We start from the raw sequence: 27,939 nt of genomic DNA on the forward strand, positions 1-27,939 counted from the left end.
TGTGGCCTCTGAGCAAGAGAGGAAGGTTTCAGAACTGGGTCCTTATGCCTGAGGCCATATGGTGCCCCCAGCAGGCATGGGGACTGACCTTCCAAGGTGCACAGATGGGCCTGGAGGGACGAAACGGAGGCCAGCCCCCGCCTGGCACTCAGGGGCAGAGCCAGCTCTGCTATCTGCCTGGTGACTGGGGACCAGGTGGCATCACACTGTCAGGTCTCTTCAATCTTACACGTGACGCAAAGGTGCTAGGTTAAGAATCTTCCATGTGGCAGTTTAAGACCATGGCTGGAGATTCCTTGACACTCCTTCCATTAAGAGTCTGGGTTTATGTCCCCTTCCCATGAGTCTGGGTGGGCTGGGAATGATCCAAATAGCAGACTACAGACGTGTTTCTCCGCACGTACTGGGGATTGAGCCAGGATGCTTAGCCACTTAGACGCATCATCCCAGCTCTTTGGTTTTTTTTTTAAATTTTGAGGCAGGGTCTCACTAAGTTACTTAGGCCTCACTGAGTTGCTCAGGCTGGCTTTGAACTTATGCTCCTCCTGCCTTAGCTTCCGGAGCCACTGGGATCATAGCTGTTTGCCACCACAGCCAGCACCGATGTGTCTCTCCATCTCATTTCTATCTGCATTTTCCTCAGGAGGCTGGGTAGGTGTTTTCCCCCTAAAACCTCTGCCCTGTAAAGTTTTAATGAGACACGGTACATGTATTTATGTCCATATACAGTTACCCCTTGAATTTCAACCACCTGCAGATTGAAAATGCTCAAAAAATTGCATCTGTGCTGAACATGTACAGACTTTTTTCTTTCCTAAGCAATATGCCATAACAACAATTTACACAGCATTTATATTGCCTTCTGTATTTTAACCCAGAGATTATTTTTATGGGAGGATATAAACATGTAGGTTATATGCCAACACCTTGTCATTTTATACAAGGGACATGAGCGTGAGCATCTGTGCATTTTGGTATCCTGGGGTAGGGAGCGGTTCCCCTACAGAGGCCAAGGGACAACTGTATGGACGTATGTTTTGTATCTGAAAGAAGCAAATATTTTCTCCTGCCGGGAATGCACTATTGAACGTGCATTCACCTGTCTCCCGAGGTTACATCAGCGATCAGCCACCCTTTTCTGGGTCTGGCCACGTTTGCTCTGTGGATCTTGCTCTGCACTTAACCCCTCTTGGAACCAGCTGCCCCAGGGAGGCCAGGGTCTCCGGGCTTAACCCCTCTTGGAACCAGCTGCCCCAGGGAGGCCAGGGTCTCCGGGCGAACTTCCCAGCCGAGTTCAGTCCTCGGTCACTCCAGCCTCGAGCGTGGAGAAGCTGCAGGTGATAACAGCGCCCTTCCATTTGCCACCCCTAGCCATCCACGGCATCCCAACCGAGGCCCAGAAGCAAGCCATCTCTTGCTCCCCCATCTGACCAATCTGCAGTGTAAGCTCGTGGATCTTGCTGTAGGCCACAAAGTGACATGTGGGCATGTGACGGTTGGGACCCTCCGGCTCAGTCAGCTGAGGGGGAATGAAGTTCCAGACAGCGGTGCGCGCAGGGCTGTGCACTGCCGTGGAGGTTGACAGCCCTCAGTTGTTGACCCCAGATGGGATGCGAGGCGGGGCTTCCCACCTGCAGCAGCACGGGCTGGTCTGTGATTCACAGGCTCCTGAAGGAGGTCTGCCCTTCCCTGAGAGTGAACTGTGGTCACAGGAAGTGAGACGTGGCCACAGAACTTCCCTTGCTTTGGCAGCTCTTCTCACCCTCTGTTGCCCCTCAAGCCACTGTGACCAATTCCCAGCCATTCGATCATCAAAAGTGACCGGTCGACTGAGGAGGCTGAGGCGGGAGGATTGCAAGTTCCAGGGCAGCCTCAGTAACTTAGTGAGACCCTGTCTCAAAATAAAAAAAATAATAATAAAAATAAAAAGGGCTGGGGTTGTGACTCAGTGTAGAATGCTTACCTAGCATATTTGGGGCTCTGGGTTTGATCCCCAGTAACCAAACAAACAACAACCACCCCCCCAAAACAAAAGGTGGCCTGTTCATAGCTAACAAGATCAGGCAGAGGGAAGGTACTCCTGCAAATGTCACATTTACATTCTTTGTATTTTTTGGTACCGGAGATTGAACTCAGGGGCACTTGACCACTGAGCCACCTCCCCAGCCCTATTTTGTATTTTATTTGGAAACAGGGTCTCCCTGAGTTGCTTAGTGCCTCACCATTGTTGAGGCTGGCTTTGGAACTCGGGATCCTCCTGCCTTAGCCTCCTGAGCTGCTGGGATCACAGGCCCACATTACTGTGCCCAGCCACATTTACATGCTTGTTGAAGAATCAGATCACAAGAGGAAATACTCAAGGGAGCGGAAGAAGAGATTACATATTTCCGCCCAGTCTCAAAAATCACAGATGTGCAGCTGAAGTCCTCTGAAGAAGCCACTTCTACATTAAAGTCCTGTCTTCTGTTTGACCTTGACCAAGTAGAGTGTCATGATTGTGGAGAGATAAAATGTTGGAGACCAAAAGCCAGAACTGCCTTGGGCTACTGTAGTCCCTTTAATAGCCAGTTACTTTCATCTTCTGTATCTGACCTGACAGCCTTTGGACTACGAGGTAAAACTCAGACTCCTCACACACTTTTCAGACCTCTAGTCTCCACCAGCCCTAAAGCTGAGGATGCTCTAACATCTGAAACACAAAGAGAAGACTTCCCCGCTCTGTGGTCGCCTGCCCACCTAATGCCCCACCAACCTATTTGGCAAATGTGTTTGGTTTATGACCTTCTTTGTTCTATGGCTAACCTCTTTGTTCATGTAACCTCTTCCATGGTGGAACCTTGCAACCCAGGCAACTTGCAATCACGTTCCCAGGCCATGGTCACTGATATTTGACTCAGAATAAACTCTTTTCTTATTCTTTTAGAGCAGAGTCATTATTTTACAGCAACACAGAAAACCTGAACTCTCCAAAAACTAAGCTCAGCAAAGAGATTGAACAGTTTAAGAAATGGTTCAGAGCTGGGGGTGTAACTCAGTTGGTAGAGTGCTTGCCTCGTGTGCACAAGGCCCTGGGTTCAATCCCCAGTACCACACACACACACACACATACACACACACACACACACACAGACATGCACACAATGTTTCAAAATAAAATATGGAGAAAAATGAGCAGACAGAACCCAAGAAGAATGTAAGTGACAGCCTTCTCGTTCCTTCCTCCCTGAGCCAGAACAGTGGGTCTGATGACCTATGTGGTCCCTGGACAGAGAATCCCTTCCAAGTAGTAGTGCTGCCCAATGCCTAAGCCCAAAGTGGCATCCCACTGGCTTAGCTGGGCCAGCCCTTGCTGTCTGTGGCCGACCTGAAGTTTGGTTGGTCTCCTTTCCCACAATCCCCTGTCCTTCACACGTGTTCCAGCTGAGTTTGGGGGTTTGCAATGTTCTCTGCTCTCTGCTTCTGCTCTCCTGCTACCTTCTGCCTCCCTTTGTAAATTCCATCCATCAAACTCTGATTCCGCTTTGAAGCAGAGGAAGACATGACCCCCAACCCCCTCAACCTACCAAGTCCTCCTGGAAGGGGTGTCTTTCCAGGCTCTGACCCCTAGAGGGCAGCAGCAGTGAGTTTCGCCATCTCCCATATCCCATACACTGGACATCCATTTGGTCTGCTAGATTATTGAGCCATTCCTTATTCACGTCCTTTGCAAAGTCCCTATCATTGTGTAAGAGCCTGACCCCTCCTGTCACGCTGTGCCTCATCATCTTCCCCCATACCATGCTGGGACAGCTCCATCCCCAGGGACCAACCTGGTTCTCTCCTTGAATTGGCCTTGATCCCAGTGCATGGCAGCACTGGCGAGTCATGTGGATTTCAGAGAGCAGGATGCCACCTTGTGCATCCTAAAAATATCCTTTAAGCCACTGTGCTCTGCTCAGAAGTTCCACACCCTGCTGCCCACTTTGTCTCTCCTGCCAAGCTTCCTCTGGTGCTTCTCCAGTCTTGCTGAAGTCCTAGTTCTGCACTCTCAGTCCATCAGAACAACCTTTCTCCAGGCAGCGGACAGCAGAATAATGACCCCTCAAGACATCCCAACCCCCAGAACCTGGGAACACATTATGTCACAGGGCAAGGAGGAGTTAAGGCAGCAGATGGATTTAAGATGGGCATCAGTGGACCCAGGGGAGACTGTCCCAGGCAGCCTGGATGACCCAGTGCAATCTCAGGGTTCTGATGAATGAAAGGGGGAGCCAGGAGGGTCAGCATCAGGGTGATGAGATGTGACAGAGCACAAACAGCCTTTGCTGGCTTTGCAGACAGAAGGACATGCGTGTCCTTTAGAAGCCGGAAGAGGAAGGGGAACAGATTCTCCCCTGGAGCTCCAGAGGAAACCAGCCTGCTGACACCTTGGCTCTAACCCAGTGAGACCCACGACAGACTTCTCGTCTCCAGAACTGTAAGACAATTAAACTGTGTTTCAAGCCACCAAGTTTGCAGTGACTTATTACAGCAGCCACAGGAAACTCACACCGAGAGCTCCCCTTCCGGCTTACTCAGGTTTAAGCACACCTTTGCCTCTTGGGGACAGGGGACCTGTGGGAGGGAGGAACAGTGTTCGTTAAGGTTCTATGTGGGGAATGTCCTGAGGTCCTCAGAGCTATAGGCAGGGGACGCCCCTGGTAGACTTTGCTGCTTCCGCCTGGACCAGGCCACACAGGAGTCCCCAACAGAGCCCTGCAGGACCAGCCGTGGGGTAGCGGTGGAAGAGTCTCACAAACCGAGAGGTCTGCTCAAGGCCGTGGCTTTGCTGCAGGGGTTTGCTGTGTGGGTGGCTGCAGGCAGGAAGTCACCCGTCATGGAGTCCGTTGTCACAGGCTTGGGTGGGTTTGTTGGACCTGCTGCCAACACACAGAGCAGCGTGTGTGTGTGTGAGAGGCGATGCAGCTCTTTGTCTTAACAGTACAGGTCGCTCCATCTGTCTCTTTGCAGATTGTCATCCAAAACAGAAAATTCCTTCGATGACAAAAGCAAACCCACACAGATGGGAAATAGAAAAGAATCAAGAAGTGACACGGGGGTAGAGATAGCATGTGACAGAGCAAGGGCAGAGGGACCCTCTGAAGGAGGTGCGGACAGACGGGAGAATCGCCCCGAAGGTCATAGAAGAAGCAGTTGTGGAGCAGTGTGGTGACCCAAAGCCACCAGCCAGGGTGACGCATGCAGAGAGGAAGCTCCCCAGGCAAAAGGAGGTCAGAGAGAAAGTGTGGCTTCTCCTTCCTGACACTCCCCGCACAGGCCAGTGCTGCAGAGTGACACGGGACCCCGGAGGAAGCTGTCCTAGGGGAGACGGGTCAGGCCGGGGCGGGGAGGACAGCCCAGCGCAGGAGGGGTGGTACGAGAGGCCCTGTGCCCGGCCGTCTGGAGGGAGCGTGGGGCAGCAGCCGTTTGGCCAGCGAGGCGGGGCGTGAGCCCTGCGTGTCCTCGGCCCTGGCGGCAGCCCGCCACCATGGCTCCTCGGTTCCTGGGCTGCCTCTCCTCCGCCACACATACGGAAGTCATGACGCGGTCTGCAGCTTGCGCCACTCGGGCGACTCTGTCTTCCCAAAGAACACCCTCTTTTCTGCTGACACGTGAAACGGGGAAGTCGGTGCAGACAAAGCAGACGTCGGCCAGAGAAGCCCAAAGGAGGCTGAGGCAGAGCTGGGCTTCGAGTCTCAAGGTCCTTGGGTGCCTGTCACCACCCACAGGAGTGGACACAGGACCATGAGGCTGTCCCCTGCTCTGCTTTTCCTCCTCCTCCCAGGTGAGTGGAACCGGAGGTGGGCAGGGAATGTCGGAGGCCAGGCCGGAGTCGGAGGCTCTGTTCTGGGGAGGAGAACAGGGCCAACTAGTCACCAGAGGCTTCTGCATTCAATAAAAAGCTATTTTCTGTCACCTGGTGGGTTCTGTGGTAGGTGTGGAAACGAGTAAGAAACAAAGCAAAATCAAAATACCCCCCTTTTCAGAAGCCCGCTTCTCAACCCTGGTGGTTCTGCACAAATGGAGGAACGAATGAGTGAAGTAACGAACAAATTCAACCTTTCAAACTGCATTTTTATTTTCAATAGACAGAAATCATGCACATTTAGGGATGACGGTGTGACATTTCAGCACGGGTGTGCAGGGGACAGTGATCAGAGTGGAGTCTTGGGCACATCCGTCCCCTTGGCAGCCCACAGAATTCACCATGCAATGGATGGTTGCCAATCACAGTGTCCTGCAGGGCTGGACAACTCTGGGAGCTATTCCTTCCACCCAGCGGCCCCCTGTCGTGTCCACAGCCCGTTGTGCCAGGGCAGAGGGGCAGGTTGCAGAGAAGCCAAAGAAAATGCCCAGAGACAGTAATTTATTGGGAAAAGCTTACCAGAGATCTGTGGCTGCTCAGGGAAATGGTCAGAGGTGACAGACCAACAGACAGCACCTCCGTCCCCCAGCGTGCCTCACCTGCAAGGCTTCCTCCCCTGGTGGAGGCCAGCTGAAGGAGTGACAGGTAGCCTTTCCACAGTGCCCTCAGGTGGCCCTGGTGGGCTGAGAGAGGGGTTTTATGTGAAGCTGAGGAAGCAGCAGCAGCTTAGTTTGCTTATCTGAGCAGCATCCCAAGGAGCGAGTGTCCCGGTGCTGGATTCGCCCTGGGTCCCGTGTGCGTGAGGAAAGCCAGCGTCCTTCGAGATGACCCGTGTCTGGACATCCTGACCCAGGCCTGCTCTCGCTGTCCCCTTAACGTGGCTAGGCCTTGGGGGGATGGAAAGGGAGTGTTCAGGACAGGGCGTTTTCCTGTCCCCTTTTGCTTTAAGGCTGTAACAACCCTCTACCCACTAACCCATCTCTCAACCCATCCCTCCCACGTGATTCCCCTGCACTGGGAACCATTATTCTGCTCTCTGCTTCTTTGAGATCAACGTGTAAGTGAAAACGCGCAGCATTTGTCTTTCTCTGTCTGACTTGTTTCACTTAACAGTCTGTCCTCCAGGTCCATCCACAGTGCCACTAATGACCGTTTCATTTGTTTATGGCGGAATGAAATTTCACTGTGTATATGTCATAAGTTTTTTTTGTCCACCCCTCCATCAATGGGCACCCAGGGTGATTCCACTCCATGGCCCTTGTGACTCGTGCTGCAGCGTGAGTGCAGACGTCTCTTCGACATGCGAATTCCATTTATTGTGGCCATGTACCCGGGGATGGGCCTGCTGGGTCCTATGGTAGTGCGTTTCTAGCTGTTGGGGAACCTCCATGCTGGTTCCCCACAACAGTTCATGAGAGTTCCCCTTTCCCCACACCCTCACCAGCATGTGTAAATTTTTGTCTGTTTGGTAATTGCCATTCTAGTTGGGGGAAATGACAGTGCCCCAACACTTTTTCATCTACTTGTTGGCCACGTGCATGTCCTCTTGGAGAAAGGTCTATGCAGGTCATTTGCTCATTTTTAAATTTCGTTCTCCTCCTCACTGTTATTATTATTGTGCTGTTGCGCTGTTTGAGTTCCTTATATATTAATCTCCTGTTGGAAGCGTGGTTCCTGAGTATTCCTCCCACTGCGCAGGCTGCCTCTTCACCCTGCCTATTGCTTCCTTTCTCATACAGAAGCTTACTTGCTTGGTGTGATTCCACGTCTCAGTTTTTGCTTGTGTGGCATGCACTGCGGGGGCCATGTCCAAGGAATATTTCCTGAAGCCCACGTCCTGAAGCATTTCCCTGTATTTCCTTCTCGTACTTTCAGGTTTTGCATTTAAGGCTTTAATCCGTTTTGAGTTGATTTTTGTGTATGGTGAGAAATAAGGGTCTAATTCCTCTCTTCTGCATATGAATATCTGGTTTCCTCAGCACCATTTGTTGAAGAGATTTTCTTTCTACACTGTATGTTTTTGCTGCCTTTATGAAAAACCAGGTGACTTTATTTCTGTGGCTTTTTTCTCTTTACTGGTCTCTGTGTCTCTTTTTCTATCGGCACCGTGCTATCTTGGTTACTATTGCTTTGCTCTATGTTCTGAAGGCAAATGTTGTGATCCTCCATCTTTGTTCTTTGTTCTCAGGATTCCTCTGGCTATTTGGGGTCATTTGTGGTTTCACAGAAATTTTAGGAGTCCTTTTTCTATTTCTGTGATGGGTGCTATTGGTGTTCTAAAAGGAATTGCATTTAATCTATGGATTTCTTTGGGTAGTATGGACATTTTAACAATAATTCTTCCAATCCAGGAACATGAGCTATCTTTCCTTGTTTGGTGTCCTCTTCAATTTTATTTTGTCAGGATTTTTCAGTTTTTTATTGTAGAGATCTTTCACTTCCTTGATAAAGTTTATTCCTAGGGATTGATTTCTTGATTTCTTTATTGGCAATTTGATTGTTGACATTTTTTTTTAAATTGCTGATCTTTGTAAGTTGATTTTGTATTCTACAACCTTAGTGAGTTCATCAGTTCTAACAGCATGTTGGTGGAATCCTTAGGTTTTTCTCTCTATAAAATCATGTCAAAAAAACAAAAACAAAAACAAAACAAAAACAAACAAACAAAAACAAAACAAAAAAAAATCATGTCATCTGCAAACAGGGATAACCTGAACTCCTCCTTGCCTCTTTGGATGCCCTTTATTTCATTCTCTTGTCTTTTTGCTCTGGCAAGAACTTCTAATACCATATTGAATGAGACTGATGAAAGTGGACCTCCTTCCCTTGTTCCTGATGTTCAAGGAGTCATTTCAGCCATCCCTCGTTCAATATGGTATGGACTGTGGTTTTGTCATATATGGACCTTATTAGGTTGATGTACATCATACACCTAATTTTTGAGGGTTTTAATCATGAATGGATGCTGAATTTTATGCAAACACTTTTTCTGCTTCCATTGAGATGGTTGCTCGGTTTCTATCCTTCATTTTGATGATGTCTTACGTTTAATCATCTGTGTATGTTGAACCATCCTTGCATTCCTAGGATGAATCCCACTTGCTCATGTAATGGGGGGGGGGGCAGAACTCCTCAAAAAGAAAAACCCAGAACCAGACGAATTCACTGTTGACTTTTACCAAGCTTTTAAAGAAGAAATGATTGCCAGTTCTCAAATTATTCCAAAGTATTGAAGGGAGGAAACCCTTCCAAATTCACTGTATAAGGCCAGCGTTACCCTTATGCCAAAACCAGACAAGAACACAACGAAAGGAGAAAACTCCATGCTAATGTCCCTGGTGAACACAAATACAAACATTTTCAACAAAACACTAACAAATCCAATCCAACAGCACGTAAAAAATATTATACACCACATTCAAGTGGGATTTATCTCAGTGATGTGATGCAAGGATGTTTTTTCTTTGTGAGCACTTGGGGAGGAAGAGAGGGAGAAGGTGAGGGAGACAGAGAGAGTGCTCTAGTGTCCCTTATAAAAGAATTAATCCACTTAGGAGGCTCCTCAGGACTTCATCTAGCCCTGATCACCTCCCAAAGGCCCCATCTCTATCACCACATGGGAAGCTAGGGCTTCAGTGCGTGAATTTAGGGGTAACAGATTCAGTCCATAACGTGAATATGGATGTGGGGTTGATAAGGGCCACACATCCCAACCTTGGGATAGTGCCACATGTTCAGTGAGGGGGCCTGTTTTGAATACTTAGAAGTACTGAACACCTTCATAGCTATTGCAATACACTCATTTTGATTATTTATGCTGCATCATTTTTATGGATTACTTTGTTGCAGGATTTTCTACTTTATTGTTATGTCTTACTCCCTTCCTACATCAGAACTAGACAGTTTTTTTTTTTTTTGTTTTTGTTTTTGGTGGTGCTGGGGATTGAACACAGGGCCTTTCTCATGCTAGGCAAGCACTCTACCAACTGAGCTATATCTCCAGCCCAGAACTAGACAGTTTTGAGATTTAGTGGGTCAATGTTACTGTTTTTATTCTCTAATTATTAATTTCTCATATGTACAACTTTTTCCTCTCATTGCCTTGGGATGACTAATGCTATCTTCTTGAAGCTAATGACTGCACTAATTTCCTTTCTTTCTAAAATGAATTCAAGAGAGTTTAAGGTTGAGAATTAACTTTTCTCCACTTTTCAAGCTCCAGATAAAGGGCCGGGGATGTCCATCAGTGGTCGAGTGTCTGCCTAGCATGTGCAAGAGCTTGGGTTCCACCCCTAGTGCTTCAGAAACATTGAGTTACAATTCACACACCATGGCATTCACCCTTTTAATGTGTAAAACTCAGTGGCTTTTAGTATATTTGCAAAGTTGCACGACCGTCACCTCTGTCCGCCCCTGGACATTTTCATCAGCTCAGGAGGAAGCTGGGAACCCACTAGCAGTTGCTCCCCTCCCCACAGCCTCAGCGTTTGACAGCCACCAATCTGCTTCCTCACCTCTGTGGATTTGTCTATTGGGGAAGTTTGCTAAGAATGGAATCACTCTTGGGTCTGACTTCTTGCACATCACATGATGTTTTCAAAGCTCATCAATATTACAGCCTGTATCAGAACTTCACTCTTTTTGCTGACTGATAATCCATTGTGGATATACCACATTTTGTTTACCCATTTATCAGTTGATGGATCTTTGGGTTGTTCTCACTTTTCGGCAGTTGTTAGTAACACTTCTATGAACCGTCATGTAGGTGTTTTGTGTTGGGATATGTTTCAGTTCTCTTGGGTATATACCTAGGAGTATATTTGTGGGGTCAGTTGTTAACTCTATGTTTTACTTTTTGGGGAATTGTTGAAGTTTTTTCCTAAGAACTTACTTTTGGAGTAAGTTACTACAGCTATGACCACATCATTCAAGTTTTAATATGTAATGTTCTCATTTTTTTTAAACTCGAGTACATCTTTATATATTTTTTTTTCATATTGTCTGTAATGAGATCAACTTCTGTAAGGAAATTTTACCTTCAATATCAAATTTTGTTTTCTTCAAGTGATTTTCAATCATATTTTTATTCCTGGTAAGTAATTTTCAGATATACTTTTAAACAATATTTACCTTAATGTTGTCTTGCCTTTTCGAGGCAGAGTTTGTTTTCTTTCTTTTTTTTTTTTTTTCATAATTAACACATGGAACTTCAAAAGCTCATCTTTCTTCAAAAGGATGTGTGTAATTGTCTCAGTTCCCTGCAGATATCCCAGAAGCAGATTGGAGGATGCAGACCAACTTCTGATCCTGGCAGATATTCATGATGGAACTCTGTCTGTGGTGACATTGTCCCAAACTCTCATCACTTTGAACTCTGGCAGAGAGGGGTGAATGACAGAAGCCATGATTGCTGTGCTGCCATTTTGGTTTCTGAGGTGTCCTGGGCTCGTCAGTGACCTTCCTGAGCCTGCAGCCCAGCGGCATGTTAAAGTAGGCAGGTCTGTCTCCTGGAAGGCGGATCCCCTCCTTGACCACTACTCAATTCATGGCGCACTTGGGTTTGGGAACTCTTCCCAGTGCAGGACTCTGGCCATGCCCTTGGGGTGGGAAGTGACAGCTACTTGGATTTGTGTTTTCCAGGCTGTTGCACTGCTCAGAATGAAGTCACTGGTCCAAAGACTGAGAGTGGCCCAGAGCGGGGCTCACTGACTGTGCGGTGTAATTACACCTCAACGTGGAAGACCCACCAGCAAGTACTGGTGTGGAGGAGCTTATTGGAGTTCCTGTGTAATCCTTGTTAGCACCACTGGGTCAGAGCAGGAGGTGAAGAAGGACCGTGTGTCCATCAGGGATGATCAGGAAAAGCTCACGTTCATGGTGACCATGGTGGACCTCAGGAAAGATGACGCTGGCACTTATTGGTGTGGAATTGAGAGGTCTGGACGTGACCACGGGTTTCAAGTTAATGTGACCATTGATCCAGGTAAGAACTCTTCCCTCATGCATCATGTGACCACTGTGCTGAGGATGGAGGTTTCAGAGATCCTGCTCTCTCTGCCCCAGCAACAAAAACGAATCTCCTTGTCCCCATATGTGTATGTGTGAGACTCCTTGAGGTAGAGACTTGAATTAGAGACAAAAAGTGGGATTCCAGAGACATCAGAAGAAGAATACCGCCTTAGCTTCTCTGCCTGTCATTAGTGCTCATTGCCATCAGCAAAGCAGGACAAACTCAGCTTGGGTATCAGGGTTGGAAAAGACAGTGGCCCCAACCTGCTTATTAGTGGCACCAGCTCTGCCCTACCAGGAACCTACAAACCTGATATTCACGTTAAATAGAGCCTCCAGTTTGGTTTCTGGGGCCCGAGTAATTCACTTTTGCACACTTTAAGTAAAATTAGCTCTTCTCTTTTAACTCATTAGGTACAGAAGGAGGTTTAGAATCTTAGGAAACTAAAGTCTAGATAGTCCAGTATTCCTTTCTACCATGAAAGTGCTAAGACATTCCAGGAGTTCCTAGCTAGGGGTGTGGGAAAGAAAAGGAACACATTCCACTCCGCGGCAGACGCCTTCCCCTCTCTTCCTCTGACTGCTTCTGAGACTTACTGGGGTCTCTAAACCAAGCCTCACTTGCCTGAAAAACTTGAGCTGATCCCCGGAAAGAGTGATGTATGCAGAGATGGAGCAAAAGACGCTGTAGATCTACCGGCAGAGCCCCAGTGCTGTCTCCAGTGGGGTGGAAGGTGAGGCAGGGAAGAATTCCTTCACCCTGTTTTGCGCGCATGCGCGTGCACACACACACACACATGCACACACATACACATACACACACAACCACACACAGTCATATGAGAATCTTGCATATTCTCATTTATACAGAGATAAAAGCCTTTTTTACACAAAATAAACAATGGAACCTCTGCTTCTGGACAAGTTAGAATAGAAGGAATCAGATTTCCCTCCTGCCTTAAACAGCAATAAACATATAGACAAAATATATGAAAAGAATATTTTCAACACATTGGATATTAGGCAAGAAAAACAGTGGCCCATGAGAGGCAGTAAATTCAAAATGTGAACCAATCGACTGCCCAGCTCAGAGCCCTGAGAGGAGTTTGAGGTTCGAGACCCACAGAGGGTCACTCAAGCAGACCCTAGAAGATCTCTGGGATTGAGGAGATGTTGCTTAGCATCTGTGGAGATAAAGGTGGTTAGAGTTCACAGGACCCAGTACAGAAAGGAAAGAGTTGAAAGGCGTGAGAATCCCAGAGGTCTGCAAAGGGGCTCCCATGAGCGTTCAGGAGAGTAAAGATCACCCCATGTATGAGGAAGCTATTTGAGGTCGGGCAAAGAACCACCCAAAGTGATCAGAGGGAGTGGAGCCCAGCTTCCCCAGGGCCAGATATTGTGACGATTCTCATGAGCCAGATTGGCAGGACTCATATATCTGTGGGGATCAGGCTGTGTTTATCAATGTCTTGCCTCCGTAGTGGTGAATAATTATCTCTGGGCTAAATGCTACTTTGATATGTAAGGCCTTGCAGATCTTTTTTTTTTTTTTTTTTTTTTTTGCAGTTTCTTGTTTTTTAATTGTTTGTTCTATTTAGTGATACACGACAGCAGGATGCATTTTGATTCATTGTATACCAGTGGAGTACAACTCTTCTTTTCTCTGGTTGTACACAATGTAGAGCCACACCATTCCTGTGATCATACTTGTGCATAGGGTAAAGAGGTCTGTCTCATTTCTCCATCTTTCCTACCCCTTGCCCCCTCCTTTCCCCTAATTTCCCTCTACACAATCCAAAGATTCTCCATTCTTCTCTCTCCCGCCAGTTATGTATCAGCATCCACTTATGAGAGAAAACATTTGGCCTTTGTTTCTTGGGTTGGCTTATTTCACTTAGCATGGTATTCTCCAACTCCATTCATTTGCCTGCAAATGCCATGATTTTATTCTTCTTAATGGCTGAATAATATTCCATTGTGTATATATACCACAGTTTTTTTATCCATTCATCAACTGAAGAGCATCTAGGTTGGTTCCACAATCTTGCTATTGTGAACTGAGTTGCTATAAACATTGATGAGGCTATGTCACTGTAGTATGCTGATTTTAAATCCTTTGGGTATAGGCCAAGGAGTTGGATAGCTGGGTCAAATTGTGGTTCCGTTCCAAGTTTTCTAAGGAATCTCCATACTGCTTTCCAATTTGGGATTCCAATTTGCTATCCCACTGGCAATGTCTGAGTGTGCCTTTTTCCCCATATCCTCACCAGCACCTATTGTTGCTTGTATTCTTGATAAAAGCCATTCTAGTTGGAGTGAGATGAAATCTTAGGGTAGTTTTGATTTGCATTTCTCTTATTACTAGAGATGTTGATCATTTTTTCATATATTTGTTGATTGATTGTATATCTTCTTCTGTGAAGTGTCTGCTCAGTTCCTTAGTCCATTTATTGATTGGGTTATTTGTATTTTTGATTTTTTGAGTTCTTTACAAATTCTGGAGATTAATGTTCTATCTGAAGTGCATGTAGTAAAGATTTTCTCTCTGGTCCGTAGGCTCTCTCTTTACATTATTGATTGTTTCTTTTGTGAGCAAAAGTTTTTTAGTTTGAATCCATCCCATTTATTAATTCTTGTTTTTATTTCTTGTGCTATGGGAGTCTTGTTAAGGAAGTCTGGTCCTAAGCCGACGTGATGAGGATTTGGACCTACTTCTTCTATTTGGTGCAGGGTCTCTGGTCTAATTCCTGGGTCCTTGACCCATTTTGAGTTGAGTTTTGTGCAGGGTGAGAGATAGGGGTTTAATTTCATTTTGCTGCATACGGATTTCCAGTTTTCCCATCACCATTTGCTGAAGAGGCTAACATTTCTCCATTGTATATTTTTGGCTCCTTTGTCTAGTATGAGATAACTGTATTTATGTGGGTTTGTCTCTGTGTCTTCTATTCTGTACCTTTGGTCTCCCTGTCTATTTTGGTGCCAATACCATGCTGTTTTTGTTACTATTGCTCTGTAGTATAGTTTAAGGTTTGGTATTGTGATGCCTCCTGCTTCACTCTTCCTGCTAAGGATTGCCTTGGCTATTCTGGGTCTTATTTTTCCAAATGAATTTCATGATTGCTTTCTCTTTATCTATGAGGTATGTCATTGGGATTTTAATTGGAATTGCATTCAATCTGTGTAGTGCTTTTGGTAGTATTGGCCTTACAGATCTTTAGAGCAAGTCTTGAAAGATTCAAACTCTTCCAAGTAATTTAACTACATACCAGCACAAATCTCAGGATTTATAGGAATACAAAAATACCTGACAGTAACAGGGTGAAGATCACAAGATGTGCAAGACAGGCAAAGACTGTGAGATGTGATTATGTGAAAAATCAGGAAAACACCACTGATGCTGAGATGAGTCACAACCGAAACCAACCCAGAACTGACATGGATGTTAACCTTAGCACAGCAGGAGATAAAACAGTGTGGTAACTAGATTTCAAATGTCTAGGAGACACGGAAAATATAAAAAGACCCATTTCAGACTTTTAAAGCTGAAAACTGTATCTGAGAGGAAAAACACACCAGATGAGATTAATGGCATATTAAAAATGACATTTACTCAAGCAAATATGGGATCATATTTTTTATTTAAAAAAATTTCTTTAAAAGGTAATTATCTTTTAATAGCTATCATGTATTGTGTAATTTATAGCGTGTAGTGAGTAAAAGTCACTGACAGCATAAAACGTGAGAATGAGAAAATGGAATTATATGATTGTGAGTTTATTATACTATACAAGAAGTGCTGTGCTATACTTGGAGGTTATTATTGAAAAATGTACATGATAAGACCGTAAGCAGCCAGTAAAATAACAAAACAAAGAGTTATAGCTGATATACCAACAAAGATATGAGAATCATGAAAAATACTCAATAAATTCCAAAAGGCAGAAAAATAAAAAAGGAACAAAGAACAAATGAGATTAATAAAAAATTGATAGTAATATGATAGAAACCTAGCCATATAGATCATTACATTAAATATAAATGTCTAAACATGCCAGAGATCGAAAGATTAAATTTAAAACCAAATTCAGTCTAACTTAGATGATCCATCTCTATTATCTACAAGAAGCGTACTTTAGGTATAAAGATATGAGTAGACTAAAAGAATGGGAAAAGTTATAGCATGTAAACAATAGTTTTTTTAAAAGCTGGAATGTGTATACTAATTCCAAAGTGGATTGCAGAGCAAAGACTTCTGCTAGTGACAAAAATATTATTTCATATTTTTATTTCTTAAAGATCTAGAGGTAGATTCAAGAAAACATAGTAATCTTATTTACTTATCTACTAAAAGAGTTCATAACAGAGCTCCAAAATGCATGGAACAAGACCTGATAGAACTACAAGTAAAAGGGGTAAATAACCCTTTTAATTCTCCTTTCTTGGTTGTTGATAGAACAAATAGAAAATCAGTCAGAAGGAGTAGGTTTGAACAGCACTGTCGGTCAACTTACCCTTAATGCTGTTTAATGGTCTGTCCAACAACAACAGAATATATATGCTTTTCAAATAAACATCTACCAAGGTATATACATGCTGGATTATGAACCTGTCTCAATAAATTTAGAAGGATCTAAGTCATTCTCTGATCACAATAAAATTAAATTGGAAATGAAAGACAAGTTCTTGGAAAGTTCCCAAATATTTTAAAACCAAAGAGCTCCCTTCTAAAACCCCCAAACAAACAAAAAAGGAAACTGTAAAGTTTTTTAATTGAGTGGAAATAAAAACACAATGTATTAGAATTTGTGGGAGATAAGTCACGAAGGCTCTGCCCTCCTGAATGGATCAGTGCCTTTACAACACGGGCATACCCCAGGATATGCATTTTTTCTTACTGATATTTAAAATCTGCTTCTACATTTAGGAATTTAAAGCCTGTTATGAAATATTTTCCCCATTTTTCATTTACTTTGTTTATGATGTTTTGAGATTTTAGGTAGACTGATCAGTAATATTCAGTTTCCAATTAAAATCCAAGATTACTAGTCGGGTGTAGTGGCACATGCTTGTAATCCCAGAGAGCCAGGAGGCTGAGGCAGGAGGATGGCAAGTTTGAGGCCAGCTTCAGCAACTTAGCCAGACCCTGTTGCAAGATAAAAGTTTAAAAGGACTGGGGATGTAGCTCAGAGGTAAAGTACCCCTGGGTTCAAGCACCAGTAGTAAAATAAATAAATCAATCTTACTAAACAAGGTACAGTTGTGCCTGCCTACAATCCCAGTGACTATGTACAAACCTTATCAGACAACAAATCTGCTCATGCCTTTAGCCTTGGACTTCTCAGCCTCTAGGATTGTAAGAAATAAATTTATGTTGTTTATAAACCACCAAGTTCATGGCAATTTGTTATAGGAGCCTGAATGTGCTAAGACAGTGAGATGCTACTAGTGTAGTACTTAGGGGAAAATAACTAAAGATGACTGTTGGAAAAGAAGAAAGATTACCTTAGCTTAAGAAACTACAAAAAGAAAATAAGATGAAGCCCCAAGTAAGCACCAGGAAAGAGTTAAGAAAGATCAGAGTAAAAAAAAAATCAATGAAATAGAAACAGAAAATCAACAGAAAAAAGTCAATGAAATGAAATGCCATTTCAGTGATAAGATACAAACACACTGATAAACTTCTAGTCATTGTGACCGGGAAAAAAAATAGAGAAAAAATAAATTGCTAATATCAAAAATGAGAAAAGTGGAATTACAATAGAACTTTCAGAGGTGAAAAGAACAATAAGGAAATATCATAAGTAACTTACATATTTACCACCTTAGATGAAATGGAAAAAATCTTTGAAAGGCACAAACTATCAAAGTCACTCAGGAAGAAATAGATAACTGAAATAACTCTATCTGTAAATGACAGAATTTGTGATTTACAACCTTCCCACAAAACCAAACCAAAACAACAAAACCAAACACTCTGGGCTCAGATGGTATGCCAGAGAATTCAAATTTAAGGCCCAGACAATAGCAATTCTATAAAACTCTAGAAACTCGAGATCAACAAGGCCACCATTAACCTGATACAAAAACCGGACCAAGACATCACAGGCAAATATTTATGTGAATGTTTGCATAAATGAAATTGCAAAATTCCTAAGGAAAATTTTAGCAAATTGAATTCAATAGTATGTAAAGGAATGAAGCATCATGACCAAGCAGGTTTATCCTGAGAGTGATCTTCAAAAATTAATCAGTGTAAATCAAGCACACTACAAAATAAAACTCATACGGTCATCTCAATAGACACAGAGAGGGCATTTGATAAAATCCAACTCTGTTCCTGATTTAAACAAAAATCAAAACAAAACAAACAGAAGATCAAGAAAAACTCTTGGCAAGAAGGAAACATTTTCAACCTGATGAAGGGCAATTATAAAAGGTAACAGACCAAATGCTTTTTCTTCCTTAACCTCAGGAATGCTTTCTTCCACCATTTCTGTTCTACATTGTAGTGGAGTTTCTAGACAGCACTAAGATTTTTTAAGAACTTACTCATATATGACATCCAGATGGAATGAAGAAATAAAACTCTCCTGAGCAGCAGACAACACAATTATCCATTCAGAAAACCCTTGAAATATCCCCCTCTCTAAAGATAACTACTGGAACCAGAGAGAGAGTCTCCCCAGGTTGCAGGTATCAATTGATACCTATATATAAGTAATAACTGAGCAGAAATTGAGATTTTAAAATACCACTTATAATAATATAAAAATATGAACTCTTTAAGGATAAACCTACAAAAGAGCAAAACCTAAATGGCAAAAATATACAATGACACTGAGAGAAACTAAAGAAAACCTAAATAAATGAAGAAACTTATCTTGTGTATGGCTTGTAAGGTTCAACATTGTTAAAAAGACAATTGACTTGTAGATCCAATGCAACCCCTAAAAATCCTAGCAGAATTTCTTTTCTTTACTTTCCTTTTTTTTTTTGGTAGAGATTGACAGGCTGATTCTAAAACTGATGTGGGAATATAAAGGACCTGGAATCGTTAAAATAACTTTGAAAAAGAAGGACAGAGTTGGAAGACATCCACTCTCTAATTTCTAGACTTAAAATAAAGCTGTCGTCCTAACATCAGTATTGGTGTCAGATAGAAACATACATCAGGGTGTACCAGAACAGGGAATCTGGATGTAGGTACACCCCACACACATACATATAGGCAATGCTGCAAGGCAATTAAATGAAAAAAATGATGAAAATACATTCTTTTTTTGTTTTTAAAATTTTTAATTTGGTCTAATTAGTTGTATATGACATTAGAATGCATTTACACATTTGGATAGATCATATGTCAATGGAGTATAATTTCTCATTTTTCTGATGGTACGTATTGTACGATCACATTGGACATGCAGTCATATATGTACATGAGGCAATAATCTGTTTCACTCTACTATCATTCCTTCCCCCATACCCCTTCCTCTCCCTTCACTCCCCTCTACCTAATCCAAAGTACCTCTATTCTTCCCTATCTCCCCTTTATTGTGAATTAGCATCTGCATATCTGAGAAACCATTCAGTCGTGGTTTTTGTGGGTTCTCTTATTTCACCTAGCATGATATTCTCTCACTCCATCCATTTGGAGAATTTCATTCTTCTTTAAAGCTGAGTAATATTCCATCATATATATATATATATATATATATATATATATATATATATACACACACCACATTTTCTTTATCCATTCATCTGTCGAAGGGCATCTAGGTTGGTTCCATAGTTTAGCTATTGTAAATGAGCTGCTGTAAACATTGATGTGTCTGTTACTGTAGTATGCTGATTTAAGTCCTTTGGGCATAAACTGAGGAGTGGGATAACTGGGTCAAAGGTGGTTCCATTGAAATGCATTCTACTATTGTGTATAACCAAATAGATCAAAAAAAATTTTTTTTATAAAAAGCAACAGAAATAACATGGCAAGGGATTAAACTGACACAGAATTGTGAACTGGAGCATACATATGGAACGACACTGCAATCCATAATGGCATTTCAACTACATTTTTTAGTTCAGTACATGGATAAATCTGGTTTTAACTTTAATACTAATGCCACAAAGTCCTTCTGGGTTAATTTAAAAAATAAAGAGGAGTTGGCTCTCTAATACAGTGGTTAATATCAAGAGACTCCTTCCTTTAAATTTATAATGGTAATTAGGTTATCTTGGCTTATGAACAATAACATCTCAGTGACAAAAACATTGATATTAAAAAAAAGAAAGAAAAAAAATGATGATCCCGTCAACAAATTGTGCTGGTATCCCGATGTAAAAAATGGATTTTCACCCATACCTTGGATTATTCACAAAAATTAGTTCAAAATAGATCACAGATCTAGATGTAAAACTCCAAACCACAAAACTTCCATAATAAAACAGGGAAGAAATCCCAGCCGCTAGGGAGGCTGAGGCTGGAGGATCGCCAGGTGAAAGCCAGCCTGAGCAATTTAGCAAGGCCCTGAGCAACTTAGCAAGATCCTGTCTCTGAATAAAGTATAAAAAGGGCTGGGGATGTTGCTCAGTGGTTAAACATTTCTGGATTCAACCTCTGGTACCAAAACAAAACAAAACAACCAACAAAAAACCAAAACCAATGTATACACTCTTTGAGGTACTGGGTTGGGTACATTTTTTCCCTAGGTTTCACACCAAAAGTACAATCTATAAGACTGATAAATTGGACTTTGTCAACATTAGAACTTCCACTCTTTGGTAAAAAGCATTAAGAGAATATAATGAGACTAGGAGAAGTCATTTGGGAGGTAGCTGCAGAAGCTGTGCGTAGGGCGCCTTGAAGGTGGATCCAGGGATCTTCACCTCTGGGCACTCAGCCTGGTGTGATTTCTTCCCGAGTGTGGGCTGGACCTGGTAACTTGATTCTGGTGAATAGAATATGGAACAGTTGGCGGACTATCGATTCTGAGATTAGATTACAAAAAGGCTGTAGCTTCCATCTCACGTGCCCACTCGCATTGTCTTCTCCTGGACCTTGCTCTCTGTCAGACTCAAGCTGCCATGTTGTCAGTAGCCCTGTGGGGAAGCCTGAGTGTCAAGGAACTGTCACCTGGCCAACAGTGAGAGGGAACCTGAGACCTGCTAAAACCCACGTGAGGTGCTTTCAAGCAGATCCTCCTCCTTGAGGCATCTGAAGCCCCCGCTGGCTGACACCTTGGCCACAACCCCGTGAGCCAGGGGACCTAGTCAAGCCATGTCCAGCTTCCTGAACTGAAGAAACTATGAGATAATAAATGTTTGATGTACCACTAAGTTTCTTGGTAACTTGATACGCAGCAATAGACAACTAGTGCAATCTGATAAATAATTTGTTCCAGAATAAAAAGAAGTCTCAAACCTCAATAATAAGAAAACCCAATAAAAATGGGTTAAAGATTTGAATAGACACTTTACCCAAGTCTATATTTGGATGGTAAATAAATTCATGAAAAGATGTTCAACATAGCTGGGTGTGGTGGAGCACTACCTGTAATCCCAGCAATTTGGGAGGCTAAGGCAGGAGGATCCTGTTCAATCCCTGGTACAAGGAAAAAATAAATCCTCAACACCATTATTCAGTGGAAAGGTGAATGAAAACCACATACTCGAAATAACAGCATTATGTCTACCCATGAGTTTGTATAAGGACATTCATAGTTGTTTTATTTGTAATAGTCCAAACTGGGAACAACCCAAATGTTCACCAATACATGAATGTATTAAAAGACTTGTGGACCATCCATACAATGGATAGTACTTACAATAAAAAACAATGGCTCATTGGCCATCAGAGGCAGAGAGGGGTGAATGACGGAAGCCATGATTGCTGTGCTGCCATTTTGGTTTCTTGAGAGAGGTGTCCTGGGCTCGTCAGTGACCTTCCTGAACCTGCAGCCCAGCGGCATGTTAAAGTAGGCAGGTCTGTCTCCTGGAAGGCAGATCCCCTCCTTGACCACTACTCAATTCATGGCGCACTTGGGTTTGGGAACTCTTCCCAGTGCAGGACTCTGGCCATGCCCTAGGGGTGGGAAGTGACAGCTACTTGGATTTGTGTTTTCCAGGCTGTTGCACTGCTCAGAATGAAGTCACTGGTCCAAAGACTGAGAGTGGCCCAGAGCGGGGCTCACTGACTGTGCGGTGTAATTACACCTCAACGTGGAAGACCCACCGCAAGTACTGGTGTGGAGGAGCTTATTGGAGTTCCTGTGTAATCCTTGTTAGCACCACTGGGTCAGAGCAGGAGGTGAAGAAGGACCGTGTGTCCATCAGGGATGATCAGGAAAAGCTCACATTCATGGTGACCATGGTGGACCTCAGGAAAGATGACGCTGGCACTTATTGGTGTGGAGTTGAGAGGCCTGGACGTGACCATGGGTTTCAAGTTAATGTGAAAGTTGACCCAGGTAAGAGTGTGTTGATTTGTCCCTGAGGTCCCACTCAAGTGAATTAACCATTACTCAGAGTGACCTGTCACAGAGGGGACTTGAGTCCCCAGGTCTCACAGTGAACGCTTGGGATTGGGGAGGGGCGGGGCTTCTCTTAGATGCCCCTGGATCCTGGAACCTCCTGCAGGAAGTCAGCAGGCCACTCAGACACTTTTCCCTCTGCATAGCCCAGTCCTGAGTCTACTACCAATAAAGGTCAAGGTGATGGTCCCCAGTTTCAGCTGGTCTGGAGAGACCCCCCTGCTATTGCTTTCCGGGACCTCAGTGTCCAGGGGTGCCCTGCTCTTTGGGCTGGACCTTCACAGGTGCTGTTCTCACCCCAACTCTGCATCTGACCCTGGGGCGACCCTGGGGTGAGAGAAGCCCCACGTAGGCAGCCAGAGTGCTGCTGCTCTGACTCCCGAGGCCTGGCAAGGCCACACAGACTGCTGCACTTCTGGTGCTGGAAGTCCTGCTGGGAGTCTTTCATGCCTCTGGCTTAACGAGTCTGGTTCTGGATCCTCCAGAACACAGGCACTCCTGGGAGGCTCCACCAGGGTCCCAGGGCCTGGGTCTGAGGGCGTTTCCTGTTGAGTCTGTGGTCCTGCCCTCAGGCACACTAGCTGGCAGGGGTCTAGGGGCATGAAGGAGCAGCACGGTCACCAGAGCCCATGCCTGGGACTTCTGAGCATGTTTGCTGACACAGTGGGGAGCAGGCATTGTCTCTGAATCCTGACAACGCCCAGGAGGAAGGTGACCCCATTATCGAATCTTCAGAACTTGCCTGAAGTGAAGGCCTTCTGGAACATTCTGTTTCATTGCATGTAGCATAAAATTCTAGACAGTGCAGACTCATGGATAATCTCAGGAAGCAGATCAGTGGTTCCCGTTGTGTTAGTTTGCTTAGCTGCCACGCCACAATCTGGGTGGTTGAGACAACGGAAACATCCCTCACCGTTTTAGAGGTTGGAAGTCCAAGATCAGGTTTGGGATCGCCTGAGGATGCCCATGCAAAGAGCCACCCTCTTGCTGTCCTTTTGCGTGGTCATCCTTTTGAGCTTGCACAGAAGGGATCTGGGATCTCTCCATGGGTTCTAATCTCTTCTTCCAAGGAAATCAGCCAGCCTGGATTAGGGCCCATCCTCTGTGGCCTACCTATGTGGCCTAGTTCAGTTGTTGCCTCTTCGAAGGCTCTGTCTCCAAATACTGTTCCATTCGGAGGTACAAGGCATTGTATGGATTCAATGATTTTCAATCCACAACACCTGGGGACAGCATAGGAAAGAGGGTATTACTGAGGAAGCTTTGGGTATCTTGGATGTGTCACTATCTTGATCGAGTGGTGGTGTGACCAAGTGAATGTATCCTCAACTTAACAACTGTATACGTCAAACATTTACAGTTTATTACATGCCAATCATGCCTGGATCTAATATGGAAAGATGATATCATCAAAAAAAAAAAAAAAAAGAGCCAAATGTAATGTGATCTTTTATGTTCAGATTGTTCTAGAAGCTCAGCAGGGGTGAGAACAATGTGGTGCAGCCGGTATTGACATCACAGTGGAGGCTGGACCTCCCCAAGCACCAGACTCACTGCAGAAGGGATGGGGACATGACGAAGCTATGGGAAGATAGGAAAGGATGGGAAAGGAAAGATAAAAGAGAATGGCACTTGGTCCAGTCCTCTGGCACCCAACCCTCAGTGCCAGGAAGCCTGGGTTTCCCAGAAGAGGCTGAGGAAAGGGGACCAGCTCAGCAGGTTGTGTCACCTCTGAACAGGTGGCAGTGAGCTAGCTTCAGCCCAGGCATAGACTCAGAAAGAGCTAGTCTGGCCTAGAGACCACAAAATGCCCGAGTGTATTCAGCAGTACCAAACAGGGCTGTAACTGATTATCATATCTTGCTTCCTGAGCTTGGTCCTCAGAATCTCTTGTGTGGTCATCAAATTATTTTCTTTATTAAAGAACTACTGTAATATTTTAGATGACAGCCAAAGGGTCCTGGTGGCAAAGGAGAAACTCCTTAATTCTCAAGTGAAGAACGTTTTAGGCCACATCCAGAGCTGGGCTGTTCATGGAAGGAGTGAGCTCTGTTTGGCCTTGTTTAGCCACAGGAAACCCAGGGGCAGTAAGGACAACCTCAGTGCCAGGTCTGGCTTTCATATCTTCAATCACTGAGAAGACCCGCAACCCACCAGTGACTCACACCACCAGTCCCCTCAAGTGGTAAGTGGAGCTGGGTCCTGCTGTCCTTTCTTGCTGGCCTGGCCCTGTGGCTTCTCCCCTGGGAGGGTTTTCAGATTTAATATAGCATGCCCAGGAATCCTGGAATTCAGACAAGCAATAAATAATGCTTTAGCATAAGGGATTCCAAGTGTTTAATGGGACATACTAACACTAAAAAGTACATGTTGTTTATCTGGATACCGACTTTACCTGAGCATCCTGTACTTTCATGTGCTAAACCTGGCCACTGTATCTTGTGGGTGTACTCAGGATGGCACCCCCACATGGCCCCTCTGATATACCCTCACATTAGTAGAGTCACTGTGAAATCTGAGGTGGTTCCTCCAACTTCAGTTTACTTTGGAGCATGGTAAGATTTCCCACTGATCATGCACGAAAGCCAAGTCTTCCACTGGGTGGCAGGAGTGGAGACTGAGCATGGGCCTCTGGTCTCTCTCCGACTTGGCCCCTTGGGGACAAGAGACTGTTACAGTTTGGCTGGTAGTGGGTTGCCAGAGACTCCTCTCCCATCTCTCCTGGCAGGTCTCACTGTCCAGCCCACCTCTCCCAAGCACCAGAGTGGAGGTGAGGGAAACGCAGAGGGGGAGGGATGGGGAGCTGGAAGTTCGGCTCGCTTACTCATGGCAGAGGGCCCTGGGGGCCAGTCTGATGCTTACTTCCCAGGAAGATCTCCAAAGGAAGTCAGCGTCTGATAGCTCTCCCGGTTTAAAGCCCCGGTCAAGGTCACAGCTGAACACAAACCCCCTGCTCCTTCCAGAGCTGCAGAAGTCCCTTTCTCCAGCTCCTTGCCTTGTCTGGTTCCCTCTCCAGTCAACTCTGTTCCTCCTACTCTCCTGATTTAGGTAAATACGTCTGAAGAACTCCACCTTGGGAACTGGTGTAGGCCTCCTTGCTTTGACTTTGACTTTTTTTTTTTTTTTGGTACCAGGGATTGAACCCAGGGGCACTCAACCACTAAGTCACATCCCCAGTCATTTTTTTTTTTTTTTTTTTTTTTTTTAAATTTTGAGACAGGGTCTCACAGAGTTCTTAGGCCCTCTATAAATAGCTGAGGCTGGCCTTGAACTTGCAGTTCTTCTGCCTCAGGCTCCTGAGCTGCTGGGATTTATAGACATTTGCCACTGTGCCCAGCTCTTTGATTATTTTTGTTCGTTTGGTCGGTTTCCTCCTTTGTGTTTTGGAAGTGCTTTTGTGTAAATGTATGGAATTTTAGCTGCTGAGAGACAGAGGGCAAGAGACCAGAGTGCAGAGCAATGGGAAAGAGCACACTGCCTCAGGACATTCAAGGGCATTTGATCTACGGCTGCCTAGTGGCCGCTCCCTCATCTCTCAGGAACACATGCACTTTAATCCAGGACTCATCCAGCATTCTGAAGTTGGGTAGCCTTCAGATTTTTCAAATCTACCCATGAGCTGAGGATAGCCTCCTATTGGACTGAGGGAAGAAACAAAGATGGCCCCAGGGGGTCAGGACCTATGAAGGGTGTGGAGAGTGGTGCGGAAGGTGGGGGATTGAGGATTAATAACATTCAGGGCCTTACAGACCCAGAGGGAGCAACAGAGGACTGCAGGGCCAGGTGTCAATCCATGGGACAGAGGGTCAGAGCAGAGGTAAATGATTCCCAGGTGTGGTGTCCCACAAGCCTCCGAAGATGTGACCTCAGATCTGACCCAGGCAGCAACGAGGATGGGGAGGGCCATCTGGGTGGAGAAGCCAAGACAAAAATTCAGAAAACAGCCAAGCCTCAGCCTGGCTGGGGAAGACTAGGTGAAGGGAACAGGGGGAGGCCAGGCCCCGGGCAGGCTGGTGGTGGACAGGAAAGGGAAGTGGCTTCAGGCCAAGCAAACTGGGGTGGGGATATCCTGTGGGCAGCAGGACTGCACCCCTCTAGGGGACCATCCTGATGCTTCCAGGCTTGCCCTCAGCTGGCTGCTGGAACCCCGGATCTGGGCACAGGGACGACTGGAAGACTGCAGACTCCTGCCCCAGGTGGCAGCTTATCTCCTGTGCTCTTTTTCCCACAGGTCCCTGTTCAGCAGCACCTACTTCCTGCTCCTGGTCTTCCTGGAGGTGCCCCTGCTCCTGAGCATGCTCTGTGCTGTCCTCTGGGTGAACAGGCCTCAGAGATGCTCCGAGAGGAGGTAAAGTCAGCAGATGAGAACCAGTAGCCCTGGTGCCCTCGGTGCCTGTCCAGAGACAAAGACCCTCCAGTAGAAGAGAGAGAACGTTTCTGTGAGGAAGTGATGCGGTCAGCAGCGACTGTGGTTGAGGCCACTCAGGCAGCTTCAGGGAGCAGCCTCTGGTCCCCGCTTCTGCAGCTGCGACACCGGGGCGGCCAAGGACGTAGGAAGTGCGAGCAGAGACGGTGCTTCCCCTGGGCCTCCAGTTCCTCGGAGGTCACATGTCATCTCAAGTGTGGGTCACCTGTGGCATTAATGGACCTTTCTTTGCATTCCACAGGGTTCAGGACTCCAACCAACGAAGTGTTTCCACATCCTAAATCTCAAGACAAAGAAAGGCTGCCAGCCCCACTCCCGCCAGCTCCGCCCCTGGCTCGGGGACCTGAATGAGTGAAGGTCGGAGACCACACCCTGCCTGCTGGCACTCCTGTCAATCTCTCCATGTTTTCTTCCCTTTTTTGAGCAGTTAACGCTGCTGCTCTTGGAAGATGAGGCGTACATTTTGGTAGTAATGACCCACTTGATAATGCACATTTTTTTTTTTTTTTTTGATCCTGGGGATTGAACCCAGGGGTGCTTAACCACTGAGTCACACCCCCAACCCTTTCATTTTTTATTTTGAGGAATGGTTTCCCTAAGTTGCTGAGGCTGGCTGTGAGGTTGCGATCCTGCCTCGCCTCCTGAATCGCTGGGATTACAGGCATGTGCCACCACACCCGGCTAGACATTTTGGGAACTGTGGCGGAACCACGGGTCAGAGGCCGGATCTAGAGCAGATCCAGGGCTTGGGGCGGCGGGAGGGAGGGGCAAGGCTGGGACACAGCTGTGTATCCTTTCAAATGAGCCCAGACTAAGATTCTACCGAATGGGTGAAGCTTCCGGGGTTGACTGTTCAGAAAGTGACGCTGGTGATCAGGAGAAAAGATTTCCTTATCTCAAGTCCACCTCCTGGACTTGTACTTCTTGGAAGGAGGCCACTATGGAGAAGGCATAGCGGTCAGGGGCAGAAGCCTCAGGGCCCTGGCCAGGAAGGACATTCTAGGGCACAGCGGGAGGGAGGCTGTGACATTGCAGCTCCCTTCTAGAAGCTGTATGGGAGTCGGGGTTCTCCAGAGAAGCCCAAGCAGTAG

General features: G+C 45.2%; 2 protein-coding genes across 2 annotated transcripts in view; both read left to right on the forward strand.

Annotated features, from left to right (window-relative positions):
- LOC306656602 (CMRF35-like molecule 2) overlaps window positions 1–27,939 on the forward strand; it is a 195,625-nt gene that overhangs the window by 18,083 nt on the left and 149,603 nt on the right. The gene's annotated exons all lie outside the window — the stretch shown is intronic.
- Window positions 5,384–27,104, forward strand: CD300LD (CD300 molecule like family member d). The gene is made up of 5 exons (XM_079131968.1): window positions 5,384–5,803; window positions 11,525–11,867; window positions 22,018–22,359; window positions 24,490–24,607; window positions 26,654–27,104. Exons 2-5 carry the CDS (start codon window positions 11,759–11,761, stop codon window positions 26,772–26,774), a joined length of 690 nt encoding a protein of 229 aa, XP_078988094.1. The 5' UTR covers window positions 5,384–5,803; window positions 11,525–11,758; the 3' UTR covers window positions 26,775–27,104.

This window comes from Sciurus vulgaris, assembly GCF_902686455.1.
Source record: "Sciurus vulgaris genome assembly, chromosome: 3".
NCBI lineage: Eukaryota > Metazoa > Chordata > Mammalia > Rodentia > Sciuridae > Sciurus > Sciurus vulgaris.